The 13,486-nt window shown below is 40.5% G+C and overlaps 1 protein-coding gene across 1 annotated transcript in view; it reads left to right on the top strand.

Moving 5' to 3' along the window:
- The first annotated feature begins 356 nt into the window (after positions 1 to 356).
- The window catches only part of LOC122373991, an 84,148-nt gene continuing 71,018 nt past the window's right edge, over positions 357 to 13,486 (top strand). Inside the window, exons 1-3 of the mRNA XM_043352481.1 lie at positions 357 to 521; positions 5,197 to 5,349; positions 5,545 to 6,934. Of these exons, the coding sequence (XP_043208416.1) occupies positions 363 to 521; positions 5,197 to 5,349; positions 5,545 to 6,934 (1,702 nt within the window). The 5' untranslated portion in view covers positions 357 to 362. The remainder of the gene's footprint in view (positions 522 to 5,196; positions 5,350 to 5,544; positions 6,935 to 13,486) is intronic.

The following is a 13,486-nucleotide window of genomic DNA, read 5'->3' as shown; positions in this document are numbered from 1 at the left end:
TACCTCTTGTAGTATGATGGACGAAATTCTGACGGGCACGTACTTAACCATTTTTTCTCATGGAAACACAGGAAGATGTTAGCAAACGTTGGACGTAAGGGTAGACCCATACCCACACCATCAGTTTGTCTGTACAGTTTACTGTTGAACAGAAAGTAAGAGTTTGACACAGCTAAGTCAAGCATAGCACGGAAAAGCTTTTTAGGGATGCCACCTATGCTATCGCAACCACTCATCAAGGAATTGACAGCTATTTCTATGGTCTCCTGGACGGGTATGTTTGTAAATAGACTTTCAACATCAAAACTTGCCATAATCATGCTACTGGACAGCTTCATATCATTTATGTTTCGAGCGAATTCATGACTGTTCTTTACAGTGTACTCGTTTTCAGTGATAGGTGCCAAAAGTGGGACGAGAAACTTCGCCAGAGAGTATGTGGCGGTTCCACACGCTCTAAATATGGGACGAAAAGGCAGGTTTGGCTTATGGACTTTGGGAAGACCATAAAGAACACCAGGCGCTGATCCAGATACATGTAGTCTACTGTACGTTTCTTCTGAAATGATTGCATCTTTTTTAAGTTTGTTTAACAGTCTGTTTACTTTATCTTCCACTTTGAGCAAAAGCTTGTGAAGAGGTTCAGTTACAATAGAGAACTTAGAACGGTCTGCCAGAATTGTCTCGACTTTATCAACATATTGGTCTCGATCTACGATAACTACGCCCTTACCTTTATCAGGACGAGTTACAACAATTGATTGGTCAGAGGCAAACTTCTTCAATAACACTACATCTGACTTGGAGAAAATTGGAGAAAACACTTTGGAAGGTCTAAAACCATTGTAAAATCGAAAGGCTACCGATCGTAAGTTCTGTTTGACTTCTTGAAAGGTGAATCTTGCGGCGAGCGGGAGGTGAGCGATCGACTGAGCCAGAGTTTCAAAATGTAGAAAACATTTGTAGAAGCTCAGCCTCCAAACAGGCAGTCTGAAGTCCAGCCCAAACGCCAGCAGTGTCTTGATGCGCGAGGGAATGGATTTTGAAGAGAAGTTGAAGATAACCTTGTTTGGATCACAAGGCTGAAGCGAGTTCTCAATTCCGAGCCGAGCGAGCTTTCTTGCGTGGATTGATTCATGTTTTCTTTTGAAGGTGGCCAGAACATCTTTACTGTATGCCTGGCCTATTCAAATACATTAGCCAGAGGGGTGTGGTAATAACTGGTGTAAGCAAGTTGACCACGGTCAAAAACGAATTACCAAGTCAACATTTTGGGATGGCCTCGTTCAAAAAACGGCTAAGAGCTTCGGTCTAGACAATTATTTTATCGTTGGCATACAGTAAAATACATACCAAACTCGGCCGGTGATAAATTTTCAAGACCTCAGTCCTTACTGATTTTTGAACTCGGCCTTCGGCCTCGTTCAAAAATTCAGTAAGGACCTCGGTCTTGAAAATTTATTTACACCGGCCTCGTTCAGTATTATATATTACTGACGTTGATAAGCCAGTAAAACTTGAAAAAAGATAGAACTTGAGAAATGCTTTTCCGAGTTTCTGTACATTTCTTCTCAATATCGGCATGTCGTCGTTTCTTAAACTTGATTTCTTCGTCTAACAGTTTTTGCTGCCAGGACTTGTAGAGTTGTGTTGAATGAAGCGACTTTTTGTAAAGTTTAAATCGAAGGAATTTGGGGAAAATGTCATAGGTCTTGCAGGTAAGTAGAAACTTCAGGTCAAGGTTACATTTTTCTCTTTTCTTGATCAGGGCTAAGTAGCCCAAGACGTTTCTCAAAGTTGATCTACCATGATTGCGATTGATGAGATCGAAGAGTCGTGACTTCGTTGGACTTAAGATGAGAATGAACCTGATCAAAAGGCACAGAGTTGTATTGATCATTTAGCAACATTTTCAAACGTTTCTTCTCTTAACAGAGACATCATCAGTGATTCAGTGATTCGTTACATTTCGATACATGGTAACAAGCAATCAGCGCGGTGAGCGAGTCGGCACAGTATCGCAAGTCTAATTCAAAAATTCACAAACACACTAAACAAATCATACGCATCATATCATAATGACCCCCTAGGTGACAATATTAAGTTTAACAGCGGAAATCTTATCATTGAGAGTCGGTTTTGTTTGTGAATATATAAAGATTCCAAAATTCTCAACTGAAAACTAGACCTTTCCATGTCAATAATTTGAAAGTCATCTAATGAGAAAGGAACTGATGGTGTGGGTATGGGTCTACCCTTAGGTCCAACGTTTGCTAACATCTTCCTGTGTTTCCATGAGAAAAAATGGTTAAGTACGTGCCCGTCAGAATTTCGTCCATCATACTGCAAGAGGTATCGTTATGCGCCAAACTCCATATAGAAGCGGACATTGGGGTTCAGATTGTTATTATGAGTAAAATATAAGTCATTTTCTTCATTAAACGGTTGTTTCTCTATGCGGCGATCATTTATGAAGCACGCCACACTTAGTTACCAACGAGCGATATCATAATAGCTCCATTTTTGGCAGTATACTGGCTGCGGCCGAGTGCGACGGTGGCGCCGACTATCGGCTACTCGTGCAACTAGGCCTCGCGGTGGCTCCGGCGGCCAAACTTCAGATGAAAACGTCCCTGTGTGGAGACTTAACGATAAACTGAAAAATGCGATATAATGCAATTAAATTCAGTAATATGCGTTTACCCTGACGTATTTTTTACCAATATTCGGGGAGAATTGGCACCGGGATTTGGCAGGAGAAGATAAAATGTTTATGAACATTCCAAATTGTATTATACCTACATTGCATTGTCAAAATATGTCTCAATATATGCGAGACGTCATGCTGTTTGCCGTACTATAGCGAAATTGTTTCATGAAAGACTCAATACAAATATAACGGGAGTGATGTATCTTAATTTCATTTGGTGGTGCAAATATTTTTTCTTCCATGTCCCGATCCCGGGTCGAATTTTCTCTCCTATGGATAAAAAGTGCAGAGATGTGTTGCTCAGTTAGTGAGCTACAGCGTAGTATAGCGACATTTTTATGTAAGCTGCCTATTTTTTCATACTGTGCTAGTTTCCACGAAAATCCGTGCATACACTGACCAATATTTTTTTCTTCCATGGCCAGATCCCAGGTCCAATTTTTATCCGCTATGGATAAAAAATGCATAAATATGTTGCTCAGATGGTAATCTACAGCGTAGTATAGCGACATTTTTATGTAACTACCCTATTTTTTCATACTGTGCTCATTTCCACGAAAATCCGTGCTTACGCTGACCAACATTTTTCTCTTCCATGGCCAGATCCCAGGTCCAATTTTTATCCGTCATGGATAACAAATACATAGATATGTTGCTCAGATAGCGAACTACAACGTAGTATAGCGACATTTTTATGTAACTTCCCTATTTTCTCACACTGTGCTCATTTCCACGAAAATCCGTGCTTACACTGACCAACATTTTTTTCTTCCATGGCCAGATCCCGGGTCCAATTTTTATCCGCCATGGATACAAATACATAAATATGTCGCTCAGATGGTGAACTATACCGTAGTATAGCGACATTTCATGTAACTTTCCTATTTTTTCACACTGCGCTATCACCCATCAAAATCCGTGCTCTCACCGACCTTAGTTCTCTGGCGTTGCCGATAGGCGGCGCTGGCGTCGCGTCCCGCGCTATGGCCGCGCCTGGCGCATAACGTGTGGATGATTGCTTTTTGATTTTCAATGACATTTCACATGTGGATAAGTTCCTCGATTTTTTGAATGGTCAGCATCCAAAAATGAAGTTTACCAAGGAGGTCGAATCAGGCGGCTCACTTCCTTTTTTAGATGTCCGGATAAGACGATCTGGAAACTCGCTAGAAACATCCGTTTATCGCAAGCCATCATACACTGGCCTCGGTCTTAGCTTTTTTAGCTACATCCCTCTCTCTATTAAGAAAGCCATCCTAAACACTGCCATCTATCGCGCCTATAACATTAGCTCGTCTTTCAAACTTTTTGATATGGAGATCAGCTTCCTCCGTAAGTTCTTTACAGAAAATGGCTACCCAAAGGCTCTTATTGACTCAGCGATTTCCAGGTTTTTGAACAAACGGTTTACGCCCAAGGTCTCGACGTACCACGTAGAAAAACTTGAAAAATATTTTGTACTTCCCTATTTCGGGAAACAGTCGCTCAAACTAAAAGAAGCAATAGAATCATTTCTGAAAAAGTACTATCCCTACATGAACCCCAGGCTGGTGCTACGCAACAAACTAAGCATAGGCTCCCTGTTTCGGTTCAAAGACGTTGTCCCTAAGGCTTGCCGCTCTAGTGTCATTTATAAATTCAGTTGCCCCTCGTGTGAGGGGACCTACATAGGATCCACCTGTGTAAGATTATGCACTAGAGTATGCCAGCATCAAGGAAAGTCCGACAGAACTGGAACCCATTTAACTTGTCCCGTCGCATCCTCAGTAAGGGACCACTCCCTAGCTTGTGACACTCCTTTCTCATTAGATGACTTTCAAATTATTGACATGGATAGGTCTAGTTTTCAGTTGAGAATTTTGGAACCTTTATATATTCACAAAACAAAACCGACTCTCAATGATAAGATTTCCGCTGTTAAACTTAATATTGTCACCTAGGGGGTCATTATGATATGATGCGTATGATTTGTTTAGTGTGTTTGTGAATTTTTGAATTAGACTTGCGATACTGTGCCGACTCGCTCACCGCGCTGATTGCTTGTTACCATGTATCGAAATGTAACGAATCACTGAATCACTGATGATGTCTCTGTTAAGAGAAGAACGTTTGAAAATGTTACTAAATGATCAATACAACTCTGTGCCTTTTGATCAGGTTCATTCTCATCTTAAGTCCAACGAAGTCACGACTCTTCGATCTCATCAATCGCAATCATGGTAGATCAACTTTGAGAAACGTCTTGGGCTACTTAGCCCTGATCAAGAAAAGAGAAAAATGTAACCTTGACCTGAAGTTTCTACTTACCTGCAAGACCTATGACATTTTCCCCAAATTCCTTCGATTTAAACTTTACAAAAAGTCGCTTCATTCAACACAACTCTACAAGTCCTGGCAGCAAAAAACTGTTAGACGAAGAAATCAAGTTTAAGAAACGACGACATGCCGATATTGAGAAGAAATGTACAGAAACTCGGAAAAGCATTTATCAAGTTCTATCTTTTTTCAAGTTTTACTGGCTTATCAACGCCAGTAAAGATGTTCTGGCCACCTTCAAAAGAAAACATGAATCAATCCACGCAAGAAAGCTCGCTCGGCTCGGAATAGAGAACTCGCTTCAGCCTTGTGATCCAAACAAGGTTATAATGGAAATCAGATGGATTAGTAACCTTTTGCTCATAACTAATGTAAGCCAAAAACAAATCAAACAGGCAGTCTGATAATGGATTTGTTTTTGGCTTACATTAGTTATGAGCAAAAGGTTACTAATCCATCTGATTTCCATTATAATCATAATCATGCTCAAAAAAAACGTTTCACACCATTCAAACAAGGTTATCTTCAACTTCTCTTCAAAATCCATTCCCTCGCGCATCAAGACACTGCTGGCGTTTGGGCTGGACTTCAGACTGCCTGTTTGGAGGCTGAGCTTCTACAAATGTTTTCTACATTTTGAAACTCTGGCTCAGTCGATCGCTCACCTCCCGCTCGCCGCAAGATTCACCTTTCAAGAAGTCAAACAGAGCTTACGATCAGTAGCCTTTCGATTTTACAATGGTTTTAGAACTTCCAAAGTGTTTTCTCCAATTTTCTCCAAGTCAGATGTAGTGTTATTGAAGAAGTTTGCCTCTGACCAATCAATTGTTGTAACTCGTCCTGATAAAGGTAAGGGCGTAGTTATCGTAGATCGAGACCAATATGTTGATAAAGTCGAGACAATTCTGGCAGACCGTTCTAAGTTCTCTATTGTAACTGAACCTCTTCACAAGCTTTTGCTCAAAGTAGAAGATAAAGTAAACAGACTGTTAAACAAACTTAAAAAAGATGCAATCATTTCAGAAGAAACGTACAGTAGACTACATGTATCTGGATCAGCGCCTGGTGTTCTTTATGGTCTTCCCAAAGTCCATAAGCCAAACCTGCCTTTTCGTCCCATATTTAGAGCGTGTGGAACCGCCACATACTCTCTGGCGAAGTTTCTCGTCCCACTTTTGGCACCTATCACTGAAAACGAGTACACTGTAAAGAACAGTCATGAATTCGCTCGAAACATAAATGATATGAAGCTGTCCAGTAGCATGATCATGGTAAGTTTTGATGTTGAAAGTCTATTTACAAACATACCCGTCCAGGAGACCATAGATATAGCTGTCAATTCCTTGATGAGTGGTTGCGATAGCATAGGTGGCATCCCTAAAAAGCTTTTCCGTGCTATGCTTGACTTAGCTGTGTCAAACTCTTACTTTCTGTTCAACAGTAAACTGTACAGACAAACTGATGGTGTGGGTATGGGTCTACCCTTAGGTCCAACGTTTGCTAACATCTTCCTGTGTTTCCATGAGAAAAAATGGTTAAGTACGTGCCCGTCAGAATTTCGTCCATCATACTACAAGAGGTATGTGGATGATTGCTTTTTGATTTTCAATGACATTTCACATGTGGATAAGTTCCTCGATTTTTTGAATGGTCAGCATCCAAAAATGAAGTTTACCAAGGAGGTCGAATCAGACGGCTCACTTCCTTTTTTAGATGTCCGGATAAGACGATCTGGAAACTCGCTAGAAACATCCGTTTATCGCAAGCCATCATACACTGGCCTCGGTCTTAGCTTTTTTAGCTACATCCCTCTCTCTATTAAGAAAGCCATCCTAAACACTGCCATCTATCGCGCCTACAACATTAGCTCGTCTTTCAAACTTTTTGATATGGAGATCAGCTTCCTCCGTAAGTTCTTTACAGAAAATGGCTACCCAAAGGCTTTTATTGACTCAGCGATTTCCAGGTTTTTGAACAAACGGTTTACGCCCAAGGTCTCGACGTACCACGTAGAAAAACTTGAAAAATATTTTGTACTTCCCTATTTCGGGAAACAGTCGCTCAAACTAAAAGAAGCAATAGAATCACTTCTGAAAAAGTACTATCCCTACATGAACCCCAGGCTGGTGCTACGCAACAAACTAAGCATAGGCTCGAGATGATGTTTTTCGTACTCCAGCGTAGATGGGTAGCCATACGGCTTCCACGGTTGACAGTGATGACATCAGTCTGCCGCTCTAGTGTCTTTTATAAACTCAGTTGCCCCTCGTGTGAGGGGACCTACATAGGATCAACCTGTGTAAGATTATGCACTAGAGTATGCCAGCATCAAGGAAAGTCCGACAGAACTGGAACCCATTTAACTTGTCCCGTCGCATCCTCAGTAAGGGACCACTCCCTAGCTTGTGACACTCCTTTCTCATTAGATGACTTTCAAATTATTGACATGGATAGGTCTAGTTTTCAGTTGAGAATTTTGGAATCTTTATATATTCACAAAACAAAACCGACTCTCAATGATAAGATTTCCGCTGTTAAACTTAATATTGTCACCTAGGGGGTCATTATGATATGATGCGTATGATTTGTTTAGTGTGTTTGTGAATTTTTGAATTAGACTTGCGATACTGTGCCGACTCGCTCACCGCGCTGATTGCTTGTTACTAGAGATGTCAATCGGATACCAACTTTTTGGTATACCGATACCAAACCGATACCAACTTGGTATTTGGTATTTCAATCGTAATGTGTTTGGTATTTTGTTGGTATCATAAACCCTCACTAATGTATAAGAGGCTAAGAAATCGGTAAAAAGTTGGTATTTCCCTCAGTTTCCCAAGTTGGTTTGGTTTCGGTATTTTCCCATGGTTTTGGTTGGTATTTGGTTTGGTATCGGTATTCTGATTTTCCGTAATTGACATCACTACTTGTTACCATGTATCGAAATGTAACGAATCACTGAATCACTGATGATGTCTCTGTTAAGAGAAGAAACGTTTGAAAATGTTACTAAATGATCAATACAACTCTGTACAATTGAGAATTGTCACTTGGGGACATGGTTAAGACCAGTTGTACTCATTAGATATCATCATTAAATTTGAATTTAAATCAACAACATTTGTACTACATTTAAAATAAACCAAGAACATGCACATTGCTACATTTTGTGACCAATTGTAACTTTTTCATGACAGCACTGATGACAATCTTATCAACAAGCTACAGCCACTTTAATTCAATGAACAAACAGTACAGACAGATGCAGTGGCAGCAGGGCACTGCAGATTTTCATTTTGGTCCCATTCTTTCCATGCAGTGCCAGTAGGGCTAATGTTAAAATGCCAAAATCTATGGGGGGGGGGCACTGTACACTGGTGCCACCTATGGACCCTGTTCCGCCGCCTATGGACAGATGTTAGGAAATCAAACCTGGAAGCCAAATAGGTCAGTTTTGTTAAAAATAATCCAGCAATCCACTTCTGCCAGGTATGAAATCCCAATCCAGAATGTTCGTATGAGCTATTAGTACGTGCAACACAATTTCCAGTTAGTAAGAATTGCAACCAACCTCTTATACTTTCCTAACAAAATTACAAGTTCAAAAATGGCATCAACTTCTTCAGATTACCTACTTTTGGCATAGTGCCAAGGCCGTCGTGCCACGTGTGGTGCCATGCTGTGCTTTCGTTATGAGAGAGCCTCCCAAAAAAAGACAAACGAAATTCACAGCTCACGTTTTGGTAATGTTGTTTTATTACGTCATTATCGTTTGACCAATGAACAATCTTAATTTGACTAAAACTGTAATGATTCCAAAAGATTCCCCGTAATAGGCCCTTCGAACTAATGACGTAAGATATTGTGATTCTTTTGAAAAGTGAATAAAATAAAGATGCAAGGCGCACACCCGGCTCAGGGCCATGTAGTGTTTCAGCTTACGTTTACGTCTTCAAATTCAACGCTACAAAGATGATATTCACAAACAATCGTATCGTAAAATTATGTGCGGCAGAAAAAATGAACATTCTTTTGAAAAAAAAACTCCAGACTTATGAATTTCCAGTTTAATTTTTATTTATTTTCATTACACTCGAATGTGGAACGCTTAGCTCATTTGTTATTTGAAATGACGTCACGAGTTCTATTTAGGTACTGAATAATCATTTTACGGTAAATATCCAAGGCCATTACAATAGATATTTCGCTTCCCATCGTTTCCGCAGGCTGTTGACTATTTTTATACTTTTGTTTATATCTCAGTTTATTTTATCCAATATTTCTTTCAATAGATTGAAATACCTTTACCTAACCAAGCCACATGTGTCAGTATCATCTTTTATTGTTTATCAATCAATTGTGTTAGCTGGAAACTGGAAAGCCTCATGGGTTGTCTAATGCAAGATTGTCTTATCAATATCATTATGTAGATTCCAACATGAATTGTGATGTGGTAGGTACCTAGTAATGTATTGTTCTTTAGTCATTTCTTTGACTTACCTCTATGTTAATTGTTAATGCAAACTTTTCTGTTGGTATGTGAACAATCTTCATGTCACTCAATTCTCTCAAGTTGTGACCGTCATGAGCCTCCTTTATTTTGTATTCTGTATAATGTAAATTGTAACTGGATGCCTTTACTAAATACTAATATGGCCTTTGTATAAGATTGTTTGTTTCTAACCATACTTTGGCATTCATAACTTCTTATGAAAGAAAGTTGTTAACATTTTGAGCACCTATGAGCTATGATCCCAAATCCCAATGGATCTCACGACAAATTTGGGGAGCCAGATCTATGATTCGAGTGGATCTAGCGACAAAATTGAAGGGTCAGATCTATGATCCCAGTAGATCTCTCGACAAAATTGAGGGGTTGGATCTATGATCTGAATGGGTCTCGGATCGGGATCCATGGGATCGGATCTCAGATCCATTTTTCCGGATCCAAGCACATGTCTGATCTGCACATTATCTCACTTGCATTATATACTATTTCGCTTGCAATGTGCCCTTTCTGATCGAAGCATGTGCCATTGCCACCTTTGGGACGCAGTAAAAAAAATACTTAAAGTATCCCCTGCGGGCAATGCACCCACAGGTCACATCAACTACGCATGTTTACCTAGTACTGATCTGACGTGGCCTGAAGTAGTGATGTCAATCGGATACCAACTTTTTGGTATACCGATACCAAACCGATACCAAGCTGGTATTTGGTTTTTCAATCCGATTGTTTTTGGTATTTTGTTGGTATTATGAACCCTTGCTAATGTATACAAGGTTGAAAAATCGGTAAAAAGTTGGTATTTTTCCTCATCTTCTCAAGTTGGTTCGGTTTCGGTATTTCCTGATGGTTTTGGTTGGTATTTGGTTTGGTATCGGTATTACGATTTTCTGTAATTGACATCACTAGCCTGAAGTGCTGAGCACTTAATACTTATAGCAAAAAATAAAAATAAAATGCTCGACTTTTCAAGTGCTTCAAATGTGTCAATCAAAAATGCAGACAAAATCCTGCGTCACCCACTTTCATACCAATGTTTTCTGATGTGTGGCACCTGCACATCCTTTCTTGCATTTTGATTTTGTCAACTTACTGGAGGTCCATCATCATGAGCTGTATATTATGAGACGGACACAACACATTGCCCTTTCTGATCGAAGCATGTGCCATTTGCCACCTTTGGGACGCAGTAAAAAATACTTAAAGTATCCCCTGCGGGCAATGCACCCACAGGTCACATCAACTACGCATGTTTACCTAGTACTGATCTGACGTGGCCTGAAGTAGTGATGTCAATCGGATACCAACTTTTTGGTATACCGATACCAAACCGATACCAAGCTGGTATTTGGTATTTCAATCCGATTGTTTTTGGTATTTTGTTGGTATTATGAACCCTTGCTAATGTATACAAGGTTGAAAAATCGGTAAAAAGTTGGTATTTTTCCTCATCTTCTCAAGTTGGTTCGGTTTCGGTATTTCCTGATGGTTTTGGTTGGTATTTGGTTTGGTATCGGTATTACGATTTTCTGTAATTGACATCACTAGCCTGAAGTGCTGAGCACTTAATACTTACAGCAAAAAATAAAAATAAAATGCTCGACTATTCAAGTGCTTCAAATGTGTCAATCAAAAATGCAGACACAATCCTGCGTCACCCACTTTCATACCAATGTTTTCTGATGTGTGGCACCTGCACATCCTTTCTTGCATTTTGATTTTGTCAACTTACTGGAGGTCCATCATCATGAGCTGTATATTATGAGACGGACACAACACATTCGGGTGGACGCGTTTCGTCGAGAGACTTCTTCAACGCCCCTTCAGAAATGTAAGCAATACAAGCACACACAAGAATAAAACTCTATTCAAGTCTTATTCTTGTGTGTGCTTGTATTGCTTCCATTTCTTAACCCTCGCCCATGTAGGGGGGGGGGGTTGGTGCAACCCCCCCCCCCCCTGAGCCTTTTCGGAAATAGTGCAAAAACGGCGGCGCTGGCAAAATTTTGGGTACCTTATGGGGCAAACCTTGCGCATCTTTTGATAAAAAAATTTGACCGGGTCATGTCAGGTCACGGAGTTATGACGTCACAAAGGGAACAGCCTCCGGCCGGATTTTCACAAACTGAGTGCCAACGCCCGAGGTTTCCTGCCGGTGGTACGGACATCGGTTGGGAGCATCGGCCTGTCGGGAGCAAAATTCAAAAAAAAAAAAAAAAAACATCGGTTGATGGATCGTGATGAAACTTCCCATGCATGTTGGGGCAAGTATTGGCTATCATATGGTATAAGAAACTTGACCGGGTCAGGTCAGGTCACGGAGCTATGACGTCACAAGAGGAACAGCGTCCGGTACTATTTTTGAAAAGCGCCCGAACCACTATTTTGCTAATTCTTGTCACCTCAATGGGAATATGCAGCAATATTAGCTTCTATAGGGAGCAAATGGACCTCCCAAATCCAAAAATACAATCAGATTTCAAAAATTTAAATTTTGATTTTTCGAATTTCTGCCGCCGACTGTGACCTTGCCGACTTCCGGCGCTCCCAACGCGCCATTTTTAGAGCTAGGGAAACGAAATACATACCAAACGATAGAGAATTGATCAAGGAACACGATAGTGAAGGTTTCAAGTCGATATCTCCCACCGTTTTGCCGCAATCGCCGCGGAAATTGGAAAAAATCTATTTTTTCCGAAAAATTGACCTTTGACCGGTCAAAAGTAGGTCAAATGTTGACCTAGGACCAAAAAATATACCACCAATCGCGAGATCTCGGCGAGAGCAATCCGTTGGTCTTTTCCGCTAAGCTCTACGACGCTCCGTTTTCAAACGCCAAGGGGGGGGGGGGTCGCACCAACCCCCCCCCCCCCCCCTGCATGGGCGAAGGTGGCAGATCGCCGTTTACGGGCGAGGGTTAAGGAGCGTTGAAGGAAGTCTCTCGACGAAACGCGTCCACCCGAATGTGTTGTGTCCTTCTCATAATATATACTTGTCTCTTACTATTCAACTCATCGTGAGCTATGACTATTATGAGCTATCTTCATGGGCGTAACTTCGTATGTGGTTGGTATGGAGAGCTCCACACCAACTTGAAAGTTGGTGTGGATTTTCCACACCAACTTTAAGTGGTGACACTTCTCATGCACTTTTGAGTAAAAAAAAAAACACCAAAATATGATTCAAGGCCAGAAGAAATCAGTATGGGTTCTTCATAGTCCACAAAGGCGGATAATTGGGGGAGGGGAGGAGGGTATGGGAATGCTCGAGCATCCCCTGAGCCAAAAAAATGCACCCCTCACTGGCAGAAGCACCCCAAAATCTGCAAGTCTACACAAAAATATTTCACATTCTAAGTTTAAGAAAAATATCCAAAAAGCATGTCATTTTTAATCAGCAGTAAGCGATAACTGTATGGAGCATTTAATGTAAACATGCACCCACTAGATATCACAGTTACACAATATGCATGATGAAAATGATCATCATTAATCAAGCCTTTATCATTGTCCAACTGCCCTGGTTTTTATTTGTAAAAGAATTATGCCTCAAGATGCTGGTTTTTTACCCACTCTGGTGTCATCCCCAGCCTGAAAAACAGCAGTATTCGACGTCCGACGAGATGTGGGGAATAAGTTAGCAATTTTTTAACAAACCTCACATTTAGCAGGGCACAATTACCTTCTCTATGTGCTTTGGCTCTACGATTTTTTTTAAAATAAGAATGATGTATTGTTGGTTTGACGGCTGTAGCACATGTGCATAAGTGGCCTGCGCCATAATCGTTGCAATAGCGCAATGATACCTAATTTGTTGTTCCCGCCATAGAAAAGTTTTCCTTCATCAGGAAAAGACAATTTTCATGCATTTGGTTTTTTTTTTGTAAAAGCTGGCAGTGGCTTCATTTTGACTTTATTTACTTGCCTTTTTGTGATATATTACATTTAAAAAGT

The sequence above is a fragment of the Amphibalanus amphitrite genome, unplaced genomic scaffold (assembly GCF_019059575.1).
Source record: "Amphibalanus amphitrite isolate SeventyFive unplaced genomic scaffold, NRLGWU_Aamphi_draft 001584F_arrow, whole genome shotgun sequence".
Lineage (NCBI taxonomy): Eukaryota > Metazoa > Arthropoda > Thecostraca > Balanomorpha > Balanidae > Amphibalanus > Amphibalanus amphitrite.
This window is presented reverse-complemented; position numbering and strand designations above follow the sequence as displayed.